We start from the raw sequence: 26,296 nt of genomic DNA on the forward strand, positions 1-26,296 counted from the left end.
TACTTTTCGACAATCGTTTACCTTCATTTTGCAATAAATTGAAGTCTCTAGCACAATATTTCGAATGGTGAATTTTTAAAAAAACATTTTCCTTCGTCTTAAACTTTCGGCTGAACATCTCAATTCTTTCATCTAGTTGTCGTAATATTTGCACCATTTATATTAGTCGTTACATAAGTTTTTATATATGAAAATTTTTCATTTACAATACAACAAAAAATAACTCATGGTTGTAATTTATCAGTTTTGAAATATTTTCATATAAATCAAAGTTCAAACTTTAACTCAATCGGAACATGTATAAAACCTAGTAATATTCAATCAATTAGCTTCATTTTCAACAAACGAAGTCTCTAGCACAATATTTCGATTTATGGTGACTTTTTTGAAAAAAAAATTTTTTACGTCCCATGTGTTGAATTTATGCATCTTGTGATAATATTTTCTCTGTGTTGCTTTGATCGTTTTAAAAATTTGTTATATACCAAAATCATTGAACAACCATTACCGTTTTTGTTTACTGATTTGTATACAATTATATACTTGAGTTTTTTTTCAATCGATAATATTTTTTCATTTCTGATGGCTGCATATTAAACTTCAGGCAATGACAAAAAAATGAGGCAAAAAATGAACTCTAAATCTTAAAAACTAAGCGTGCTGTGATTTTTGAAAACTTTTTCCGCTTCGGAGCTAACTCACGATTTTTTGTAAAAATAGGGCTTCATTAAAGGGTTAATGGGGGCTATAACTGCTGTGTTTAGGGAATTGGAAGTAAAAATCCCAGATCCTACTAGAATTGAATTTATCTAAAATAATTTGTTCCAATATTATTTTTAGAAGTTTGTAAATTACAATCAAAGTCAACAAGGAACATGTATCCTTGATAATCACATGACGAAAAGTTAATGAAAGGGGTGTGAGGAAAAGCATGAAAATTCCAGAACACCGACACTGGCCGTTTGAGTGTCTGAAGTGATTTACAAACTTAGATTTGGTCATTTTGCTGTGTGAAAGGTATGCAGGTTACTGAAGAAGAAATGTGTAGAATACATGGCTGGAAGTGCATTGGTAGAACTATGCGTACAGCCTGAGCTATACAGACTGACTGGATGATTCAGTATTTAAATGTTTGCCTCGTATTATGACTTGAGGTCTTCTGGATACCTCAGTGAACTATTTAGATGGAAACTCTTGCACTGTCATATTCTGATACCCTGGGATAATAGCAGTTTGGCGAAAGAAGTTTGTTGAACCATATGCTGTAAAGACAGTTTGATCAAATAGGTTGATTTACTTGCTATAACATGAGCTTGAGGACTGAGGTGTAAAAGAAGTGGGAGAACGTCATACTCCTTTACATAAATGGAGAGATTACTCAACAATTAATGAATTTCAGGGACCATGACTTCTGTGGATATGTCGACTGAGAGAGTATAAGAGTAAATGAGAAAATACAAAATATTTTTCCATGAATGCTGCCTCAAACATAGACTGGAAGATCAAATGGACTTGAATAAATGGAATCTTATAGAAAGAGCGTAAGAGGGTCTGTTAACTTATCAAAGAGGACTTGCACTAAAGCATGAATGGGTGTTGTGCAAGGCTATTGGAATGTGTGGGGTGAATGTCAGAAATAGCTGTAGAACTTATGTGAGGCAAATTTAGAAAGGAAGATTTTGATAGTTTTCATTTTTTTGTTTGTGTTTTGCCTCTCATTACCATTTTCCACTAATTCTGTCTTCTGTTCCAGGAATAATTTATTCAACTTGCATGACGAGTAGAAACTTGATAATCAGCAATTTGACGGTGATGTCATCACCTCCTGGAGTTGAATTTGATGCCATGTGAGAGTAGACGTCTTCTAGTGTAGGCAAGAAATGTTGAATGCCTTCAAAGTGGATGAGGAACAGTGTTAGAACCACAGTGCAGCTGTGTAAGAGTACTTTCTCTTCTGCCACTCCTCAGCACGTACATCTGAGGTGTCAGTGATGTGCTTACAATATGCTTCGTGCTGTGATGATGCCCCATTAAAATCACAATAGCATAACTGGCCTTGATGTTAGAAGAATGCTTTGACATAAAGAAATTTAGTGCAGTTATCAGTTCTCTAATGTGTATTTTTTTTTTTTTAGAAAATCAAGTGAATGCTAAATGAAAATGATGTTTATTTTTTAAAAGACAGCATTCTTATATGCAACAGCACTTGCTCCCTAATTTGCAGACTTTTGAAGTTTCACCATTAGGCTATCAGTTAGGTTGAGTGTTACATTACTTTGAGGTGCATGTATATGAATGTTTGTGATGTATATATTTGAGAGTAAAAATGAAAAGTATGAAGTGTTCGTCTCTTCCTGCCCCAAAGTGACCCTTGGTAATTTAAATACCACCAAACTCTTACGGAGAAACTTGGCTACACAGTAATCTAACCAATAAAGGCATACTCAGAGCATAAAATACATAATAAAGTATACAAAAAAACTTTCACAGCAATTATAAATTTGTACATAAAGTGATATAAACGGAATAAAGTATAATTACTTTGACTGTTGTGCCACGCAGTGCCTGATCGAAACGGGCAAAAAGACTGTGCTGCCTGGATGTTCACTTTTATGTCTCTCTTTCCTCCCCCATAGTCCGGATCTGGTAACTTGAGTTCTGCACGCCAGCACTTGATCACCTCTGGTTTCCATGTTGCTATGTGTATGTGACCACCTGTTTTTAAAAAATTCAGTCAAGGAGGTATAGTATTATGAAAATTAACTGCAGAAAAGTAGAATAATTTTTCGTATATATACATACTTGATGCCCACATTTTTAGTCTACAAAAGATGCTGAAGTCTTTGTATAACAAACAGAAGAACAGTAGTAGTAACAGAAGTGCATCTTGGGTCCACAGAATGGTCACTTTTTATAAGCCAGGATTGCTGGCTGCAAGATATTCATGTGGATGGGGAAGGAGGAGCTTTTTATGAGCGAAGTGTTTATGAAAAAATTGTTTTTTCACTACAAACCTATTACTGTGCTAATGTATACCCAGTCACAATTAGTTTTGAGCTGCTGAATGCCAGTGGGTTCTCCACAGACATTTTGGTCAAAATAATTATATAGCAACTGAACTTGCTCTAAAAGAAGCAGTCATTCACGTATGGAAACGAACACTGATAGTATACAATATGGCACTGAAAAACAAGCAATCCTTCCTCTAACTAAGGAAAAGATTAAGCAAACTGGACACAAAAACTTTCACACCTTTAACTGGTGATAACTATTGCTGTCTAAAATCACCATTAAATTTCTCCTGACTTGAAATGGCTACCACTGCTAAAAATATATGTTCCTAAAACTAGGAGAAATGAACATGACTGTTGATTTGTACAGTCACTAAGCAATAAATACTACAGAAACTTAAAGCAATAACTTACTTGGTGCAAGAGCAGCTGAGGCTACGGTGAAGTTATCACGTGTCTGGCCAAGGACAACCTTCTTTTCCGTAAAGAGTGTTCCTTCGTGAGTCAATGCGCACAGGAGCAATAATCCTGAAAGAAAATTTTTTGTAATATGATTCCATGGTACAATTCTCATAAACTCAATAAATATTCAATACCTATAGTCTGATAGTTTTACAAACAGTATATGGAAAATATTTACTCGTTTTCTTTGCAGTTTAATAATTCTACTCACCAAAATTATCAACACCAGAAAATCTTTCATCAGTTGTTATCAGTGACTTAACTCTGTCTGCCCTTTGCTCTGTATTTCTTACGCTTCGTCTTCCTGTTTCTACCCCTCTCTGATAATCACACTCATTGTTGATTTGTCTAATTTTACCCCCCCCTTTTTTTTTAAGACCACAGATCAATTGGACAGGTATCATAATTCCATATTCTAACCCACACCAAAGAAAAACAAGACAGAATGAAAAGACAAACGGTTCGGCTACTTCGTGAATGAAGCGATAAACCACCCTCTCAGAGTTGGAAAGGCTACAAGAAAGAACATCAAAGCTTTGAAGAAAGTTGAGAAACAGCTACTGAACCATATACTACGGGCTATCAATCTCCTGAGCAATGTGGATGAGTCGACGCATGTTAGGCCCTGTCCACACTAGCGGGCATGCCCAGTGGCACATTTTCTCTCGGCAGACAATCCAGCTGTTTATATTTTCTCTGGCTTCTGAAGCAGTGCTGCAGACAATCGCACGCCCTGGCTCCATACTGGTCGGTCAGTATAGTGGAACGTCAGGGCAGTTCAAACAGTGTTTGCCGTAGGGCAGTGCCCGCTAGTGTGGACAGGGCCTTACAAGGATGCCATACAGAAACAGAATTTCTCATATTAAGCTCCCAACAGAACAGTAGCCGAAACAGTACCTGTTGCACACACTGTGATCAGTCATCTAGTGAAAGAGACAGAGGGGATCAAGAGATAGAGCAAATGTAGCATCACTGATAAAACAAACTGACTTGGATTCAATCCTTTTGAGCAAGAAGGCAAAAGGAGTACCCCAAAATGGGAACTACTACGGGGATGTGTGAGGTTATAATTAACTACAGAAACAGAGTCAAGAGTTTCCCTGTCACACTAAGCATAAAAAAGCAACAAAGCATCTATGATTTTAAGGAGCCTTCTGCTAGCTTGGCAAGGGATGCATAACACATAACTAGTATAAAGCATAATGCACTAATGTGTATATATATGTGTGAATTTTAAAATCTATACTTTCTATAGCAAATGACCTCCAATTAAAACATAACTAAGCACCAAAATTCTTATTTGCCTTAGAGGCATAAGAGTAAATTATACAACCGTTGCATTTCATGTCCAATCCTCTACCACTAGGCTACTTGGCTGAGAGAGCAGAAGGACCTAATGTATTTCAAAATGTTTCGATACATATCCTTCTTTTAGAACAGTAATTAATACCTAAAATTTCCTTGTATATCCTTCTTCAGAACAGTAATGTACCTAAATTTACATAAAGTTAATTTGTACTGATGATAGCATCAGTCAACTATCAAAGCAATAATCGTTCAAGTGCAAAAAATCTGTTTTCGTGTATGTAAGAGAAGAAGAGATATGCTTTACCTGAAGCTGTCACAGCAAAAAATCCTATATGTGCAAACTGCCCATGGTCCATCAAAGTTGGTTTGTGTGCCTGTGCACCAAACTTTTCAGTGTATGGCGAATTAACTTTCAGGTCACTTGATGTGAGGCAAGCCTGTGAAGAAACAAAAAATTATGTCTTATTCTCAGCTTAATCCCTATGTCAGAGTAAAAAGAAGGAATTGCCAGTTTCCCAAAATCACGGTACAGCAGTTTGAAGACCAGTGACCATGCAGCGATGTTACTGTTGTCTGGAAGTTCCAAAACCGAGTTTTTGTTTTTTTCCCTGAGTTAAGAAGTCTGGAGTTCATCCACATTTACCTTGAAGGATACTCCCCTCACCCATTGGAGTTCCTGGACATATTTTTCAATGTTTTGTATTTTGTTTTTAATATCATCGCCGTTTGGTCATTGGCCCGAACATAAATAAACTGAAACTGTTAATTGTGTCTGACAATTCAAGACCTGACACCTAGTTGGGATCGTTGTAACATAATTTCCAAAAAACCTTTGAAATTATTTAATAATGTCCTATGAAGTACAGTACTGTATATACAGTAAACCCCCGTATTTGCATTCTCGCGATTCGCGGACTCACGTATTTGTGGATTTCTCTGTGGAACGTATCTACCCATTGTTCACGAAAAATTCGCCCATTCACGGTATTTTTCACTGAGAAATATTCACTGATTACTGTATTTTCATATTTTCATGACTAAATGCACTTTCTGTGCATTTTTAGAGGGTTTTTCTTGTGTTTAAACTATCAAAATAGGCAGTTCTAAGTGTCTTTAGAGGGTTTTAAGTATTCGCATGGATTTTAGCCATTCGCGGGGAGGATGCGGTCGCATCCCGGTGAATCTGGTGGTTTCACTGTTTTCACGATAGAAATCCTATGGCTGCCACTTTCATCCAGAATCAGTGTAAATTACAGCACTCACAACATTGCATTAAGCTCAGTAATTTTGAATATTAGTAGCAGCAACTGTAAGGTGAGAACTCTGGACTACATTTTACTTGTCAATGACACTGAAAATTGCTTTACAATACAGTTTTTAATGCATTTCATACAATTTCATATATTTTTGTTCTTAATTGCAATGAATTTGCACATATTTGAACTGTGCTCTTCATAAGTATGACTTAGTTTCCTAAAGCCTGTTTTCTTTGAGCTATGTTAAATTCACCGATCCTTTCTGTACAATGGAAGCTATGCCTGACAACAAATTCAATCTTCAACTTTAAATCTATCATAAGCAAAAATATTTTATGATCCACTTAAATAAAACAAAAAGCTATAAAGTTTTGTCACATAAAACTTTGGAATGACTTTGTGAAGTCTTTTAACAGTTTGTCTACAAAATGAAGCAGCGTACATACCCTAATTCCTCCATGGAAAAAATCTATATGAAGAATATCTTCTCCATCCCAGTCACACTTATGTACTGACGACCACTTGTCCATTCCAGCGCCCTTTTCAAAGAGCTCAACACAACCCATTCCTTGCACTACTAGCAGTAAGGAACCATCGCAACTGAATTTAAGTGCAGTCACTTTATTCTGTGTCTCCAGTATCCTGAAAAAGGTTATTTCTAATAAGTCACCCAATTATTCTCAGCAAAAAATGTGACAATATAACTTGTTAACCTAGACAGGGAATAAGTGTCTCAGAAACTTGAATATTCCTGTACAAAAATGTGACAATATAACTTGTTAACCTAGACAGGGAATAAGTGTCTCAGAAACTTGAATACTCCTGTACACTGTAATAAAACTACTGGACAAACAAGAGCAACTATTCTTTCAACAAAAATTACTTTTATACTATTTCTACTCCAGAACTCTGGTTTTTTTATTGTCAATTTGTTGTCAATGTAAATCACAAAATGCCCGCACGTAAAATGTTATATAATTATCACAAAAGACTAGGGCATTAAACACTGAAGGAAATTAAAGCAAAATTTAAATGAATACACAATAACAAACAAACAAGCATTCTTGCTATGAAAAATGCAATTACAGTACTACTTCAGCCAATATAAAGCTATGAGCAAGTTTCCAATTACAGTTATTTCCAAACTGCCTTAATTATCATCTATTTCACAACATCTATGGTACCAATTACAGTGTAGAATGCATAGCACACTGGGATGGTTTAGTAAACCCGCACAGTAATGACAAAATAAATATAAAAGTACAGAGATGAAAGAGTTTTTAAGTCTCCTTTACTAGGGGACCCATTACATGTATCCTTTCTCTTCATTCTCTCACGTTTTCTTTGACGAGGTCATATGAAACTGTATTTTACTGAAATTTCACAATGTTTATTGCTAACTCTTCCGACATAATACCTAGGCATCATTTTACCTCGAGTCTCTTGTGTTTTAGCATTGATACTTGAAATATCTACCTGAAAATACAGTAACAAATCTACCCTAAACTGATCATTAGTTAAAGTTTGGCCTCTTATATTAATTTTCCTTAAGCTATTTTCTCATTATGATATTTGTGCTTGATACAAAAAAAAGCAAGGTTCTTTGCAGTGTCTCTGTAACCCCAGCTACAATGTTTTCTGCTTATTACTTGTAGTTTTACCTTTGCTCTTCTCCTACCTATAATCCAGCAAACATTCTAAGATCACTGATGGGTCAAATAAGGTATTTATTCATTGCCACAAATCATTGTTATGATAATAAACATTCAAAACATTCTGCTACTGTATTTTTATAAACAGTCAAAATATACTTGACTTCTGCTACTGTATATTCATAATTAATATACTCTGTTCATAAAACAAAGAAATATGGCCTTTTTTTTTTTTTACAAGTTTTGAGAAAACTCAGGCTCAACGCTCCATTATCTCAATGGCCCCAACTATGGTATGTATAGGTATTTAAAAAGGTTATCAGACACTCTTGCTGAAGAACCAATGCTTTCAGTCAGCTACTCATATTTCTACACAGTGGTCCCAGTATTCCTGAAGGCAAGCTCCCATCATAAGCAGATCTGAATGTGGGTGAACAGGAGTTTCATTTCCCATGGCAACTAAGAGATTTCTGGGGAGATCTCTGACTCACCTCAAACAAAGCAAAGAGACAAGCATGGAGTTCTTGGGGTCATATGACTGGAAGGAGGAGTATTACTGTATGGCCTTCTGGCTGGGATTATAGGCAACTTATACAACTGTCTGCACTTGGAATAAAAGGTGGCACGAGACCTATAAAAGTCCCCACAGTTCCTGTTACTAGCTGACAGATATGAGCAACAGGGAGTTGAGCCAGCAAGTAACCTCATGGCAGCTAAAGTACTGATGTTATCTAACCTCTCAGTAATCTTCCTTTCAAGCCTGGTAGAAAAGAGATTATGGTCCATAATTTCACCTGTCATCAGCCTCTAGCAGCCTAAAGACAAGAGCAATTTGGACAGATTCCTCATAACAGCATCCCTCTTCTTAAGGACAATGTTAGCAAGAAACAGGTCACCATTTGGATGTCAAGGATAGAAGCCCATCCCAGAGAAGCTACCACCCTTCTAGTCCTGCTAGATTTTCTTGGTCATTTGAGACATTCTTGAGGAATGTATTTGTTACACTCACCACCCATTCCTGCTGGCTGGCTATGACGAACATCTCCCTCAAGAACGTCCCTGGAGCCTTCTGTCCGGTCAGAATCACTTTGGGTCTATGTATAGTCAAAGAACCATCTCTAGATAAGGCTTCTATATCAGAGATACCTGATGTGCACATGGGCTCTGGCACTTTCTCAGCAAGTGGGTCACAAACACTCATGCACCTCATATAGTTGCAGAGTTGTGATTACTTGCAACAAAGTGGGTGCAAATCTGCTGGCCATCTTTTCAGATAAAGAGAATTTCATACTGATACAATGTGGCAATGTGTCCATGCAAGGCAGGAAACAAAAAGTTTCATGAACGCTCTTGTCACTGAGCATGTGGATGCCTCCTTTCCTGCTCCCAAATTTGGTAACCTTGCCAAAGAGTTAAGAAATGAAGGAATGGTTTTTACATTATGATCAGTGCCAACTATGACAGCACCTTTGGACAACTTTATTATGTTGTATAGCACCAATGGTGCTATCAATTTTGGCTAAATGCTGTACTGTAATCTACATGGAAATATGATCACACTGTTTAGTCTAGGTGTACATAGCATCATTTGCCAAAATATTTGTGCTTCTGTTAAACCTTTGAATAAAAACAGTGTGTAACTATTGTGCACACCAGAGCCATACGTTAAGCACTCAGACACCCTTGTTGGCTTACTGACTACTGGCCCATGTTAGAGAAGTTCTCAGACAAATTTTCCTCCAGCAAATTTTGAAAATCTGAAAACTATTCCCTTATCTTTTATTAGATACATGCAAGGCACACATAACAGTCCATACCATCTTCAAAGGTCTACTGGTCTTATCATACATATCTAAGTATCATGTCGCCAATCAAGACACACCCTTAATTATTTTAACTGATATGTCTATGGCCACTCACCATCATCTGATGTTTGATGACAGTTTGGGTAAGCGCCACACATGGACTAATTTTCCAAATGGCACCGAATCTGACACTACATGTACTTAATGCCTGGCACTAGAGAACTTGTTCTTGTCACAAAATTGTATGTTAGTAAGAAATTCATTCTTGGTTCGAAAATATGACATAAGCTAGCATCAACTGAAACCCTTCACTAATTACTAGAAGTTCTGAAGACTGACAAATTACTGTCGAATGTTGATAGAGATTCTTTAGTTCCGGATTTACCTTACGTCAGACCTTTTGTCAGAACTTCATGCCTTATTCCCCCTTTATGGTTGGACTTTCTATACCCCTCTTTGCTCCTGCAACAGCTTGCTCCTTATAAGACACACCTTTAGGAAAGACTCTTTCCTTGTACTCACCACAGCAGCAATAGAAGAGGGAAATTGTCTATTTCTCTCCACTGTCAAAATTGATTCTCGGTAGTTCTCTGAACTTGATGTGACCCTAGAGCATGCTCAGGATGCATATGGCTACAAAGAAATCATTGACCTTCCTCTGCTTCATGCTCACTTGTGCAGCATTTTTTTATTTCTTGAAAGAGCCTGAACAACTGATTGCAAGCACATCCTGAACCAAGATGGTCCCAGAGAACTGTGACTGCCTACAGTCAGGGAAAATGCAAACTCTTCCCTACGTATTTCCCGAAGAAACACCTACACGATAAGAGTCGGAGTTGGTCCTCCTCTCCACAGAAGAACATGCAAGTGGCTGGGAGAGACCTAGGTTGTACACTGGAGACTGAGCATGAGCAGACCCATGCAACAGAAATGAGTCACAAGCGAACTCATGCAATGATAAACTTACACTGCCCATGATCACCTGCCCCTTCAAAAAAGGTGCTGGAATCATTGTCACTTCCAACAAAAGAGCACAAGGAAAGGCTCCCCTGGAGTGCCAAGAAAAGGCCACAATGCCTTCAGTAGCTCCTTCGTCTCATGAGATCTTGGAGTCGATACAGCAGACACCGAAGCAAAGACAGAAGAGGAAGCTGGAGGGGTAGCAGGAACTGACATCACACCAGCAACAGTACCAGCCAAGAAGAGTGTCTGTCAATCATCATCCAGTTTGCATGTACCTCGTCACCCCAAGCAAGGGAAAACAGATGAACACTATCCCAGCAAGAGCAGCTGGGACTAGAGCGAGCATAGAACAAGGAACAGAAGACACCATCATTACTTTCTTTGACTTCTTCTTCTTCTTTGATACATTCTTCTTCCTTCAGGCAGTTTTAGAGATGGTGTCCACTCCTGACCTCTGCAGGAACAGTAAGAATGAGGGTCAACAGATACAGAGGACATGAACCAAGCACAAACCAATTCACACCCTGGACATCTATGCTGATCATTCTTTTAAAGCAAGAGCTAGTCAAGTTTTGAGGTGCATCGTTAACAGGTCTGTTCAGACCAAAGGACTCGCTTGATATACAGTAATAATTTTCTGCCGATAGAGGGGAGCTCAGGAGCCTGAATCCATGTTGTGTAAGCCAGCTTCTTCACCTTTCTTTATGAGTGTCTGGAAAGTAAATCGATGCACCACAAGGCAGTTGTAAAGTGACGGGTTTTTAATGCAAGAACAAATATAAAACTAAAAGTAAGAATATGAACTTACGCATGAGGTTCGTATGGACAATTCAAGTCGACTACGCATACAGTGCATACAGCAACCCTATGTCTGTACATGTCTTGTTTTGATGTCATCCGTGTGAAAGCCACCACACTCTTCGGTGATATAGTGCAAATTCCTCCATCATCATACAATCTGTAAAAATCAATCAGTGCATTAAATAACAATATGATGATTCATTTTCAAAGAAAGTTCACTAGCTAGCAGCATGGTAGCACACTAGTAAACAAAAATTTAATGTTTAAAGAAAACTTGTTAGCCTATGTGTAAAATACAAACCAACATTCCACAAATGCTAATGCAGACATCAGAAGTAAATGTTCCCAACATCAGTGGACAGATAACACCCACCAATATCCTGTCAGCTTTGCCAGAGTCAGTAAGTGCAGGAATGGCAGCCACTGCATCACTCCATCCTGTCAGCAAGACACTTGCTATCTGAATAGGCGCTGGGTGAAAGCCACTTCACATTATTATTAGTAGAGTAGAAATGGTAGTACAATGAGACCTCTGAATCACATTCCCAGGCTCTCATATGGCTTGCCCAGAACATATATTCCTAGATGAGAGGTAAAGGTTACACGGAAGCAACGTTAAAGGAGCTGGACAGCTCTGTAAGCCGAGATTAAAGGGGAAGAATGAAAACAAACCACAAATCAACTAACTGACAGCTTCACATGAGTAACCTGTTACAGTATTCAGTGGAGTAAGTGGACTCTCCTTTTAGAAACATATGAACAAGTATAAACTTCCTCATAAGTTATTTATTCAAATACAGTAATGCTGGAAACAGCAGCTCAGATATAAAATTTTTAAGCTTCACCAAATGCAGTACTGTAGTTCCTTTCCTAATTCAGTGGAAGGAATCACAGAATCTCTTGAGAAAATAATAATGAAAAAGCTATGTAAGCTTCCCACACTAAAAAATGACAACTATGCAAATAGGTCACAGAAACACCAACATTGTCCACACGACAACCCATGATAATTCTAGTGTAACTCTTTAAAGTTTATCTGTACTAATTCTTAACAAAATAAAATTCACCCAAGGTGATTCATCATCTAAAATTTTTAATCTTCCCCAAGAAGTTTACAATAATAATCTATAGTCACTCTCTTTTTGAAAACTTTCAGATATTGCAGCTTTTTAATAAAAATAAAATTTTGACTAGATATACAAACTGGAAGTCAATTCTAGAGGATTACAATTCAGAGAACACTGGTTCAGTTATTGAAGCTTATCAATATGGTACATAGTTACAAGCGTACAAGCATTTACATGACCAAGGGGTAATGTCACCAATGCTCAATTAACGTAGTTAGACACATAAGTTGGAAGAAGGATAGATACAATCATTGTACACTTATTACTTAAAAGTCTCATGTAAAATTATGATTAGCCTTAACCACAAACAAATTATATACATCATTCCCACAAGGAAAAAAATACACTAACACCCAGGGCCAGAACCTTCGGTTCTGAAACTATATAGCACTGCAAATGTTCACAAATCCACCCCAAGTCTCCACTCAGTTACACTATGCCAAAAAAAAAATATCCTTGACAGCATGGTGTGTTAAGATATAATCTGCTAGTGGTATATATGTCCTAAATGGCAAAATATTTCCAAATTCAGGCACCTCTAGCTATTTACAGCCTGTCCTGGGGCTACTACAGCACAAAAGCCACAGTGCTGGGCAAGTTGCCAAAAAGAAAACATTACACTTACAATTTGACAGGCAACATTACACTTGCACTCTGAAAAGAAACATTACCCTTACACTTTGCAAGGAAACATTACCCTTACACACTTGCAAAAAAAATACCACTAACATAAGACCCGTACATAAACAAAATTAATATAAATTATTTTACCAAATAAAGTTGGCCAGGTGGGTTAGTCAACCAAATGCAAATTTACTAAAACAAGTTTCTTAGCGTACTTTTACCAAGGATCTCCTAGTCTACAGACATAGATTATACATATTTCCCACACAGGTACCACCCCACTCACGTAGCTACTCAGTATCACTTTCACTTTGACTAAATGTGTGGGTGGTTACAGACAGCATAATGATGAAAGATTTAAAGTTTGTTTATCTTGAAAAAATATGGTTTATTTTCAAAATAAGGGTTTCTTATAAGAATACACACCATTATTTATATAAGAGACTTAGCACTTTGGAAAACCAAATACTGCCCTAGACGGGTTAGCATAAGTCTGAAGGGAGCTAGTATCAGAGTCAGTCATGTACTGATGGGTTTTGATGGCATCTTTACCACCGTCAGGAAATAAAGTAACCCCTTCTACTCATAAATGGCACTCCTCCAAGAAGTAAACACTGACTGAGAGTCAATTTACCAAGATTTGGAATGGGATACAAGGAAATCTGACTTTTAGATGTGTACCTCCAATCCCCATGGTAAGGAATATGCTGTGTGAAATGCTGAGAGGGAGACAAGTGGTTACACCCCTTTCCTATTTACAGTCTATGGTGCAAGGTTCTGTCGAGATGAATTTCTGTATATTTCACTTCAATTTGTGACCTAGGACTGCCCAGCACCCCTATGTTAGGGTAGGATGCATTCCAGTAACTATCCATGTTATATTTATATGCTTTACAAATTTTTTGGCAATTGTTACTGTTGACACACATGCTGGCTTCTGATTTTTCTCCATCCGAAAATCCCAGTTTCCCTCTGGGGTCCCTCATAACTGTTGGATACAGGCTACAGGCGACAGGAAAACAAAGTTGGTGGTCTGCATATACAAAAATAATGAGAGATGCTTAAAAACACAAGATAGCTAATGAGAAACATATATGGTTTGTGTACGCTATTGGGCTCAGGAATCGAAAGAGCACAGCATTATCAACATAGCTCAGATTAGCCTACCTGAGGCTAAATAAGATGTCTTGTAACTTAATGGTAAGCTATTTCACTATCTCAGACTAGAAGCTGCCAGCTGCAAGGTTCTCCAGGGTTTTATGTAGCCTACAAACAAACCATGGGTAGTTTGCAGAATGATGGGATCGGGCCTTTCCGATGTTTAGCGTTATTTGTGGGGGTCTAGAGCTCCCCCGGCCATGTCGGGACATGGCATTCTAGGAAAGGTTTGATTTGTTTTCGCCTATGGAACATGTTCCAGTCGTTCTAAACTTGCCCCCAAAACATAGCCTAAACTTAAGCTGTGTGTAGGCTAGCCTATTCTAGGCTTAGGCTAACAAACTAGGTTTAACAATACCTAGACTAAGCTAGCTTGACCTTAGATAACTTTCAATAGAGGCAGCTGTCTAAATTTTGGCCTAAAATTAACTCCAGTCAGGTCAGGGGGTAGTAGGCTATGTAGAATAGGGGATAGGGTTAGGTGTCAGTAATTTCGCCTCCTAAATTTAGTCTTGCCGATCTGTGTCTGATATTCAGTGTTACTTTGGGGTGGTGAAGCCCACCCTTTCCCCCACCAGGTCAGGGTATAGTGTCCACAGTTGGGTTAGGAAAGTAATTTCTGGTTAGGTTAGGGCACAATGCTCTATCAAAGGTTAGGTTATTTAGGGATTCTTCGCCCCCCCACCCGAACAGGTCAGGGTAAAGTGCCCTAAGTCAGGTTAGGAAGTTGAGGAAGGTAAGGTCAGGTTAGGGCAGTTTACAGCATTCAAAGAAAGGTCGGGCTTGACCCATTTTCACGCCAAATTTCTCACGGCTGACCCTGTCTCCCTATTCTGCATCCGCTCCAGGTTAGGCTACGCCCGGTAAAACTACAGGGTAATTCCTACAGACTATGACCTTGGAAACTGATTTTTCCTATACTTTTCGCGTTTCTGATGAAGGAGGTGGTGTTGTTTATTGTCAGTCAATTATTATTAACCACAAATCTACTCAACATAGTTGGGGACCCTTTGGGAATGCGGGGTTTTGGGGGGGGGAAACTGGACTGCCATGTTGTTGTTATGGAATGGTTCCACGCATCTGCAAGTCATTAGGGAGCCATTGTTCAAGAAGGGATTGGCTAAGGAACCCTATTATAAAAGGAACTATACTAAAATAACGTACCCTAACCTAACCTAGTAGGCCGTGTTACTTAGCCAGGGGGCGGAGCCTCCCAGGACCTCCCAGGTGAAGGAAACGGCAAAACTGTACTTTAGTTGCGCGACTGATTCCCGCCAGTCGTCGACCGGGACAGGTTCCTCATACATAAATAGACATAACTTTTTCCTATAATGCCAGGTCCTGCCTAACCACACCTTACCTACCTAACCTAACTTTGGGCAATAAGCTCTAACCTGGCCTGGGGGGCTTTGCCCCCACTGGACCCCCCCAAAAAGGAGATAACCTGTCCCAGTCGACAACTGGCGGGAATCAAGCTGCGCAACTAAAAGTTTTACCAAAAAACATCAGTTCTGAGGTTAATTACAGTCGAGTGACAAAAAATAATGGTAGATCTAAGTAATAGATACACCGCGGGTATTTAGTGGGAAATGGCAGTTTCTTATAGTATTTTGTTGCTTATTTACAATTTAACGTTATTTTTTGAGGGGTCGGCTGTAATTAACCTGTAATTAACCCCTGAAGTCCATCCAACAATGGGTTTCCATACGCGACCTTCACAAGACAGAGCACGGCTACGTCTGTTTGGAACGGTTCATATCCCGTCCGGCAAGTTCAATAACTTGTTAATGTATGGGTACCGGCCCCCGGCCCCCGGGCGAGTACTAAACACGGCAAAGGGACATTCCATTTGGCCGATAACAAACAAATGCACCGCCAGTGTCAGAACCCCTAAAAGCGTCGAAAAAACCAGTTGAAAAGGTAAAACCAGGCGCGTAATTACCAAAAGTTTTACCAAAAACATCAGTTCTGAGGTTAATTACGGGTTAATTACAGTCGACTGACGAAAAAGAACAGCCAAAATTGCCTACTATAAGAAGAGTCAATTTCCGAGGTTATACCCGATGCGGGGCAACCCCCTTAGTTCCACCCTACCCCGCGCCCAACCCAATACCCTATCTTATCGAAATTACATACAAAAATAAAATATATATTATATATATATATGCATATTTTCAGCTTCGCCTTGACGTCAGAGCTGGCCTTAGGTGGCGTATCCTGACGCAGCCCAAGACAGGACAGGACACTACCTACGCCCAGATCACACGCTTTGCTACTTACGACGACAGTGACTGCCCCTCATCTAAGCTCCGCTTTTCGCCAACCGTATAGATGTGATCCATATTAATCACAGGGCCGAAGTGCTGCGCGAAACATCCGTGGAAAAAGTTCGCAGCGAATCGCACTGGTCGTCGTCGAGCCCGTCCACTCAGTCGTTCAACCTACCGCCGTGCGGCGTCTTCCATCGACATCGAATTTGACTGTTGTTATGTCCTAAATTCGAAGGTTTTCCGTGATGAATCGTCTCGTAATCAATTACACGGCATCAGCATTACGTTACAGTAATCATATGTGAGTGTGTAAGCGATGTTTCTACGGAATAAAGGTATCTTTCCTTCTTGTATTTACGAAACATAAAAGAAGACGACCAGATGTTTGTTTACAGTTCTGTCACTTTTCGCTGCTGAAGCTTTTCTTTGCAACGGCGCTGAAGAGTTCACGCTTTGCCTCTAAGGACGTTCTGGTTACAAAAATAAGAAATTAGAGGTATAAGTGTGTGGGAGGGGGTTTAGGAGAGTAAGAAGAATATGCAGTATTATTGTGGAAATACATTAAAGTAACATAAAAACGCTAGAGAGCTAAACTACAGTAGATATAAGACAAGAAGAAAAAGGCAAGAAGAGGAAGTTCTTCGGAGACTAGCAACGAAAGGACGTACTAGTAAAATTTTGCACCATAGAGGTATTCCATTATTACAGCATTATATAATCGATTGCAGGAGTTATTGTACTCCTCCTGTCGACGACGGTGCTCTTTTCAAAACAGGATTTTTCAAAAGACATCGTTCAATTTGATTTTTTCTATTAATCTATGGTACTAGGCTGACTCAGTCAGTTGATACAGAACTACAACCCATATGTGATATATACAAGTGTATATATTTATGCTTTCGGTGATGTATTTCTGTATGATTCCTTTACATATCTGGGTTTTTTTATTTACTAGAACAGAAGTCGAAAAACAAATTTCATATTTAATTCTTGTCTTTAATAGGTAACCAATGTAGCTTATTAAGGCTGGATGCGTCTCTGTTCCGTCGGGATTCATTCACTGCACTATTAGCTGCTAAGTTCACTGAACCCAGTAAATTCTTTAATAATTAATTTGGTAGAACACTTCAGACTTTTATAGTAGTCTAGTTTTGGGATTACGTGATTATGTACAAATATTTTCAATGTAGACATATTTAAGTATTTCTTTAAGAAGGATACATTTCCTAGGCGCAAGTGTTCTGTTAATGTGACTACATTTAATATATGGTCTGCCAAATTCAGGTGTTCATCAGTTACCACTCCTAAAGTTACCTTTCTCTTTACTGCTTAAAGTAAAGCTTTTTATATTTTCTTTTTGACTTTGATAATATGCATTCACTTTTCTGTTCATTTTTGGTTCAGTCTTTCTTTTTTTTTTTTTTTGTCTATAAAGCTGAACGACTTTAAGATCTTGAATTGCAGAGCAAAAGAATGCCCATCAGTTTTTTTTTTTTTTTGCCAAGACAGCACATTAATAGCACAACATCAATAATGTAAGAATCCGTATTGATTTTCCTGTCTTTCAGACTCACCAGAATTAGTTTAAATGATTTTATATCTGTAGTTAGTTAAAATGCATGATTTTTACAAGGACTGATTTTTAAATTAATGAATTTGATCTATAGTTTAACATATTTGATGTGGAGACTTACTCCTAAGGTGGAAGATTCGTCGCAAGACTGGAATTGTTCGAAGAGGATTGGAATCTATGATTAAAAATCTCTGTCACATCCCAAACAGTCTTTGTCAAGGCAAGAGACTGATAAGATGATCTGTCATCTCTCAGAAATACCAGCTTCCCATTCCCAGCCAAGTACTTCGAGCTGGGAAAGTTGCCTTCCTGCCACGCTTTCGAACTTTCTAGTTCCTGCGGTCTTAAATTCCTCGCACTGTTAGACTGTGGAACCGTCTTCCTGAGGTTGTTGCGCAATTGGAGCCTCAAACGTCCAAGCAAAGATGCGATCTCATATTTCTGTATTTTCGGTTATCTGCTATAACTTCTTTCAAGTGAACACCATATTCTTTGAAAGCTTGAATTTCAGGTCTGTGGCCCCTGTAGGCCTGTTCCATATGAACCAGGGTTTATCTTTTGAATAATAATAATAATAATAATAATAATAATAATAATAATAATAATAATAATAATAATAATAATCTCTTATACAGTGTGTTATCTGATGTGAGAAGCTAATACGGCTCTGTACCAGTGTGGGGTTCACTTAGCCAAACCATGCTCTAGACAAAACTCAGGTAACATAAGTCTATTTGCGCAGACGAACAAGAAATTCAGGTCAAAGGAACCAGTATCAATATCCCATGGTGAACAATAATATTCAACACTCACTTTCACTCTCTCACTTGTCAAAGAGGGGATGTTCAGAGGTATGCAGTCAGAGAGAACACAAATGGAAGGAAAGGATCAAATTTTCCCATGTGTCACTTCTCCAATCTAAGCCCACCTATCAACTAGAGGCAGTTGTGTACTCATTCTGACGGACCTGGGAAAGCAACAACAGTGGCTGGGCACCGCTATATCATTGGTTCCCGACCTGGGGACACAGAAAAATTTCAAAAGGGGGGGGGACGGGCCACAGAAAAATTTTGGGACTTGAGGGTCACAAAAATTCTACCCTTTTGCCTCCTGGTTTTCAGTTTAATAATTTTGTTTATCTCTGTTGTTCAATTACATTTTTTTTATTAGAAAATAAATCTGCATTCAATAGACACTGGTATTTCCCTGAAGGTTATTAAAAAATTGTAGTGTTTTCTCCACTAATAATGTTTAGGGTTGAGGGGCCCCAGAGAAACTAGATTCCAAAAGGGGCCATGAAGTAAAAAAAAAAAAAAGTTACAAACCACTGTGCTGTAGGACCAGACGACAAGAGCCATAGGCCTACATATATCCTCTGTAGAGTAGTTAAGCATAAATGGGCATTGCTATTCTAAACCCTGTGAACTAAATATGTGTCAAAACCAGGTCCTTTCCTTGCTCAAGAAACCTGAGTAATCATTCTACGATTTTATTCAATGGTTTATAAAGTAGATTTAATAAGAGACACCATTAATTAAGTAATTTTAGGTCTGATCAATATTTTTAGTCTAGATTCCGAGTCCATTTCTAGAAGCATGTACAAGAGACAAATTCTTCTCCTCTGGGATCTCATTTCACCTGAACTGAAGACTTCAACACTTTTCTAAAAACATATTTTGGAAACTTGCCTTTTTCTCTTTTTTTTTTTATTCCAGTTTCCGTTAGAATCACCTGTAAACAAAATTTTATGATTTGAAGTAGAAGGAAATGTACCATGTTTCCAGTATTGAAAAATGTTTGTGCACAATTGTTGGTTATGAATCTTTTTGGATCAGTGTTATTGTTTATAACGGGAGTTCAAAACTTTGGACAGGAAACTGTTAAAAATATTTTTGGAGGACTCACTAGCCATCTACATGGAAAGGCCAAGACGACTAAGTCTGCTCTCAGGAACTGCATCAGCCAGATTGAAATTGATGACACCATTCAGAAAGGAAGAATTTCATATCCAAAAGAATGAGATTTAGAGGAGTTAAGGAAAGAGTGGTCCTGCGTTGAAGAGCTTCGAGGAAAAGGTGAAGGCCCACGAAGCGAAGAGAAAGAAGTTGAGGAAAGAGCTGGAAGGACGCCCGCGAGCCTCACGCCAAGAAGTTCATATTCTTCGAGCAAGAAATGGCAGTCTTGACAACAGTCTTGGAAAAGAGGACCAGAGGGATAATTTAGGTGTCTAATCGAAGGTCCAGAAGCCGGACGATCGAACTCAATCGCTCCAACGGGACCTGGCTGGAAAGGGACCGCAAATTGTCTCGTCGAAGAAAAACCTCAACGACGAAATAGGGAAAATTGGGTTCGTTCGAGACGAGGCCCAAGAAATAAAGAACAGCTCTGCCGAATTGGGAAGTGGAAGGAAAAAGAGGAGGAACTCCAGACGAAGAAGAAACAAGGCACGAGGAACAACCCCACCAAAGTTAAGCAGGACTTGGAGGATTCTGACTGGCCTCCCTTTGAATCTGCTGTGTGTCGCTCCGGAGGCGCTACCATCTTCTAGGTCCTTTCGATGGGATCTGCTGGAGGATGGGTGTTGCCCACGGAAGTCCCCCCCCCCAACACCCATTCTCTAGCCAGCCCCTTCAAATGGGCCCAGACGACCGCAACGCCCCAGAACACGACTCAACAGCATCAACAAACGGCCAGTAAAATTCCAGCCACTAGTCACCCAGTCAGTAACTGTGACTCTGGGTCCGGACCCCCTTCCCTTCAAGGCTGCCCTCAAGAGACTGGCTAGCCGCCCCAGGGCCTTTGGGCCTTATCCTTGAGTTTCTTGGGCCCTCTCAGCCCACTTCCCCAACCTGGCAGGATACCTGCCTTCACCGAGGAAGCAGCCTCTGGGTCGGACCCTTCCCTTCAAGGATGCCCTCAAGAGACTGGCTAGCCTTGGGGCTTTTTGGGCCTTATCCTTGAAGTTCTTGGGCCCTCTCCAGGCCCGCTTCCCCAACCTGGCCAGGATACCTGCCTTCTCCGATGTGAAGCAGCCTCTGGGTTGGACCCCTCCCTTCAAAGTTGCCTCAAAGACTGGCTAGGAGGCTTGGGGCTTTTGAGGGCCCCAGGCCCACTTCCCAGCCTGGCAGGGGGTTGCCCAGTTCCTCAGGCCCGGTTTGACCCGCTTCCCTTCAAGAGGCAGCCTGGCAGGATTTGGGCCTCACCTGCTTGGGCCCTTCCCCTCCCCAGCCTGGCAGGAAGCCTTCCTCCCGGAGCCTCTGGGTTGACCCTTCCTTCCAAGGCTGCCCTCCAAAGGCCCGACCCCCGCCTGAGCCTTTCACTCTGGGACTTTTGGGCTCCCATCAAGAAGTTCTTGGGCCTCTCCCAGGCCCGCTTCCCAACCTGGCAGGATACCTGCCTTCCTCCGAGGAAGCAGCCTCTGGGTTGGACCCCTCCTTTCAAAGTTGCCCTCAAAAGACTGGCTAGCCTTGGAGGCTTTGGGGCCATATTTGAGGGGGCTTGGCTCTCAGGCCCGCTTTCCCAGCCTGGCAGGATACCTGCCTTCCTCTGAGGAAGCAGCCTCTGGGTTTGACCCTTCCCTTCAAACTTTTCAAATATGCCTTGCTCTCAAGGCTTCCAGACGGTTTGAAGCCTTGGGGACTTTTGGGCATGCCTCATCTTCCAGGGCTGGAGACTGAAGGATTCTTGCTTCAAGGCCTCATTTACTCCAGGCCCGCTCGGGCTCTGGCCGGCCGTATGCCCCCAGCCTGCTGCGGCAGCGGATACCTGCGCATCCCCTGCCCATCTATGCCGTGGTCACACCAGACTGGCTGGACCCGGCTCCTTGTTTTTACAAAGCTGTTTGACGTTTATTCTCAAAAGGCCAAAAAACTGGTGATAAAGCTATTGTGGGCTTTTTGGGGCCCCATCCTTCTGATTACAAGCAACTTAATGATGACGAGGAAAATAGATTTCCTGCTGACTCTTCAATTCTTTCAAGGCCCACAGAACTTACCCCAGCCTGGCAGTGATACCTGTACCTTCATCCGAGGGCAGTTCAGCCTCTGGGGACCAAAGCTCGGACCTTCCCCTCAACTAATGCAGGAACCATCTCTTGTTCTCCGCTTTCTGTGCAATCACCAACTCCTGTAACTTTTCAAACAGGACTTTCAGATGATTGCTCCTCTCTGAAGGTTTCCAGACGGTTTGAATTATTATAATATACTGTATCTGTATTAGATTGTTAATATTTATTTATTTTTACCACACCTGGAGAATCTTTGGAGTTCAAACTTTGCAGATATGCGTGAATCAAAAAGGCATTTCTCCGAAAAACCTCGATATTCTTCCAGTTTCTCGTTCTGCAGCTGTTTACGAGACTGAAGGATTTCCAAATGTTCATTTTGGAAGGATGAAAATCCTGAAGGTTTTAGATCATTTTACCATCACGTTAACCACTACTTAGAGTTCTTTTTCTAACACATATGTAGTTTCTTTACTTTAACGAGTCGTCATCTATAATCTTATAGCATTCCCTCTTACTGATATATACAGATATCTCCCGGCGACGAGAGAGGACTTCCTGGGTATTATTGAAGACGTCTTCACGACTTCAGGATCCTTTTGAAGCAGTCTTCAGCTCCTGAAGCATTCCTGAGAATCAATGGACGTTTCCAAAGGCTTCAGTGCCTGGAAATTGTCTTGAACCCTTCGGAAGCCCCAGAAGCCTTCGGAATTTATTTCCAAGAACATAGGCTTATCCATCTCCAAAAACGTGGGCTTCCTCCAAAGAAATCTTCGAAGCATTTCATCTCTGATTTCTTCTCCATAAAACTCTGTTCTTTAGTATTGTGCAAGAAATCAAAAGGCTGCAGAGCCTGGAGATTGTCTTGAAGCCTTCGGAAGTCCCAGAATCCTCCGGAATTCCCAGAAACCTTCGGAATTCCCAGATTCCCTACTGTCTTAGTGCGATTGTGAATTTCTTTATTGATAATGTTTAATGAGTAAGTGCTCAGCGAATGTTTAGGGTTTATTGATTGAGTGTTTAGTGAATGTTTAGATTAGGGTTTAGTGAATGTTTAATATAGGGTTTAGTGAATGTTTAGATTGGGGTTTAGTGAATGTTTAATACAGGGTTTAGTGAATGTTAGTGTGTAAGTATTCAGTGAATGTTTAGTGAATGTCTTGTGAATGTTATTGTTTAGTGAATGATCAGTGTGTAGGTATTCAGTGAAAGTTTAGTGAGTATTTAGGGTTTAGTGAATGTTCAGTGTGCAAGTGTTTAGTGAGTGTTTAGGATGTGGTGAAGGTTTAGTGCATGCAAGTGTTTAGTGAATGTTTCCAGTGTAAGTATTCAGTGAATATTTAGTGAGTGTTAGTGAATGTTTTGAGAATGGTAGTGTTCAATGAATGTTTAGTGTGTAAGCACTCAGTGAATGGTTAGTGTTTTTAGGGTTTAGTGAATGTTTAGTGTGTGTTTCATGGATGTCTTGTGAAAATTAGTGTTTATTGAATGCTTAGTGAGTGTTTAGGGTTTAATTAATGTTTAGTGTGTAAGTATTCAATGAATGTTTAGTGTGTAAGTATTCAGTGAATGTTTAGTGAGTGTTAAGGGGTTAGTGAATGTTTTGTGAATGTTAGTGTTTAGTGAATGTTTAGTGTGTAAGCATTCAGTGAGTGTTTAGTGAGTGCATATGGTTTAGTGAATGTTAGTGTTTAGTGAATGCTTAGTGTGTAAGTATTCAGTGAATGTTTAGAGTGTAAGTATTCAGTGAATGTTTATTGAGTGTTTAGGGTTTAGTGAATGTTTTGTGACTGTTAAGTGTTCAGTGAATGTTTAGTGTGTAAGTGTTCAGTGAATGTTTAGTGTGTAAGTGTTCAGTGAATGTTTGGTGAGTGTTTAGGGTTTAGTGAATGCTTAGTGTGTAAGTATTCAGTGAATGTTTAGTGACTGTTCAGTGAATCTCTTGTAAAAATTAGTGTTTAGTGAATGTTTAGTGTGTAAGTGTTTAGTGTGTAAGTGTTTAGTGAGTGTTTAATGAGTGATTAATGAATGTTCATTGAATGTTTAGTTTAATGAGTGTTTAGGGACTTTATGAGCATTTAGGGTTTAGTGAGTATTCAGTGTTTAATGAGTGTTGAGCGTTTAGGGGTTTAGGGTTTAGTGAGTGTTTAGTGTATAGTGAGTACTTAGTGAATGTTTAGTGTATAAGTGATTGCTTAGTGAATACTTAGTGAGTGTTTAGTGTTTAATGAATGTTTAGGATTAAGTGAGTGTTTAATGAATGTTTACTGAGTGTTAGGGTACCCTGAGTGTTTAATGAGTGTTTAGTGTTTTATGAGTGTTTAGTGAGCGTTTAGTGTATATGAGTGCTGAGTATTCAGTAAGTGTTTAGTGTTACTAAGTGTGAGTGTACAGTAAGCGTGAGTGTTTAATGAGTGTGAGTGCATAGTAAGTTTGTGTGTTTAGTGAGTGTGAGTGTATAGTAAGTGAGAGTGTTCCATGAGTGTGAGTGTATTGTGAATGTTATTGTTTAGTGATTGTACATTACTGTTTAGTTAGTGTTTAGAAACAGTATTCAAAGAAAGTCCTGTAATTTACAGGAACCATTGATGCTAAACACTGACACATCCAAGAGCAAATGCTTAGGCCTTGACCACAATGGCTGGAGTGTTTAGGCCAACCTGTTTTTGTAAGGTAATTTTTCTCTCTGAAATTGGGTCAAGTAATAATAATAATAATAATAATAATAATAATAATAATAATAATAATAATAATAATAATAATAATAATAATAATAGTAAGGTATAGTATGTACTAGGCTTTAACATTAGGGTAAGCACAATGCGAGCTATACCAATATATATACAGTATGTATATGTATATATATATTGCTATCAAAGGTGCACCCAGGAAAAGGTATACGTATATCACATCACACTTTATTATTTAGCAATATCACACTGCATCATCAAGGCTAACCTGAGCTAAAGAGAACAGTCTTTTTAGCTCAGTTTAGCCTTGATGATGCTAATGTGATGTGCTAAATAATAAAGTGTGATATGACATGTATGCTGACTTCCTGGTGCACTTTGATAGCAATATATACATACATATATATATACATATATATATATATATATATATATATATATATACCTATATATGTGTGTGTGTGTGTGTGTGTGTGTGTATGTATATACATACATATAATATATATAATATATATATATATATATATATATATATATATATATATATATATATATATATATATATATATATAAATGTACTTTGAAAAGTTTGTGCAAATTGTTGCCTGTGAATCTTTTTGGATCAGTGTTATTGTTTATAAAGGGAGGTCAAAACTTTGGACAAGATCTTGTTAAAAATGTTTTTGGAGGACTAACTAGCCATCTACATGGAAAAGCCAATACGATTAAGTCTGCTCTCAGGAACTGCAACAGCCAGATTGAAATTGATGACACCACCCGGAAGGAAGAATTTCATATCCAAAAGAATGAGGATTTAGAGAAGGTTTAAGGAAAGAGTGGTCCTGCGTTGAAGAGCTTCGAGGAAAAGGTGAAGGCCCACGAAACGGAGAGAAAGAAGATGAGGAAAGAGCTGGAAGGACGCCCGCGAGCCTCACGCCAAGAACTAAAATGTTCCTCGAGCAAGAAATGGCGCTCTTGACAACAGTCTTGGAAAAGGGGCCCAGAGGGATAATTTAGGCGTCCAGTCGAAGGTCCAGAAGCCAGACGATCGAACTCAATCGCTCCAACGGAACTTGGCTGAGAAGGGACCGCAAATTTTCTCGTCGAAGGAAAAACTCAATGACGAAAAAGGGGAAAATTGGGTTAGTTCAAGAAGAGGCCCAAGAGATGAAGAACTGCTCTGACGAATTGGGAAGTGGAAGGAAAAAGAGGAGGAACTCCAGACGAAGAAGAAACAAGGCACGAGGAACAACCCCACCAAAGTTAAGCAGGACTTGGAGGATTCTGACTGGCCTCCCAATGACTCTGCTGCGTGTCGCTACGGAGGCGCTGCCATCTTGTAGGTCCTTGTGATGGGATCTGCTGGAGGATGGGTGTTGCCCACGAAAGTCCCCCGGACACCCATTCTCTAGCCAGCTCCTTCGAATGGGCCCAGAAGACCGCAACGTCCCCGAACACGACGCAACAGCATCAACACACGGCCAGTAAAAATTCAGCCCACTAGTCCACCCAGTCAGTAACTGTGACTCTAGATCGGACCCTTCTCTTCAAGGCTGCCCTCAAGAGACTGGCTAGCCTTGGGGGCTTTTGGGC

General features: G+C 39.5%; 1 protein-coding gene across 1 annotated transcript in view; it reads right to left on the reverse strand.

Annotated features, from left to right (window-relative positions):
• Positions 1–16,860, reverse strand: part of MED16 (mediator complex subunit 16) — a 59,363-nt gene extending 42,503 nt beyond the window's left edge. Inside the window, exons 1-6 of the mRNA XM_067126791.1 lie at positions 16,448–16,860; positions 11,266–11,415; positions 6,484–6,679; positions 5,086–5,218; positions 3,426–3,539; positions 2,542–2,715 (exon numbers count right to left, since the gene is read on the reverse strand). Of these exons, the coding sequence (XP_066982892.1) occupies positions 2,542–2,715; positions 3,426–3,539; positions 5,086–5,218; positions 6,484–6,679; positions 11,266–11,415; positions 16,448–16,509 (829 nt within the window). The 5' untranslated portion in view covers positions 16,510–16,860. The remainder of the gene's footprint in view (positions 1–2,541; positions 2,716–3,425; positions 3,540–5,085; positions 5,219–6,483; positions 6,680–11,265; positions 11,416–16,447) is intronic.
• Positions 16,861–26,296: the final 9,436 nt, after the last annotated feature.

Source organism: Macrobrachium rosenbergii, chromosome 25 (assembly GCF_040412425.1).
Source record: "Macrobrachium rosenbergii isolate ZJJX-2024 chromosome 25, ASM4041242v1, whole genome shotgun sequence".
NCBI classification, from domain to species: Eukaryota; Metazoa; Arthropoda; class Malacostraca; order Decapoda; family Palaemonidae; genus Macrobrachium; species Macrobrachium rosenbergii.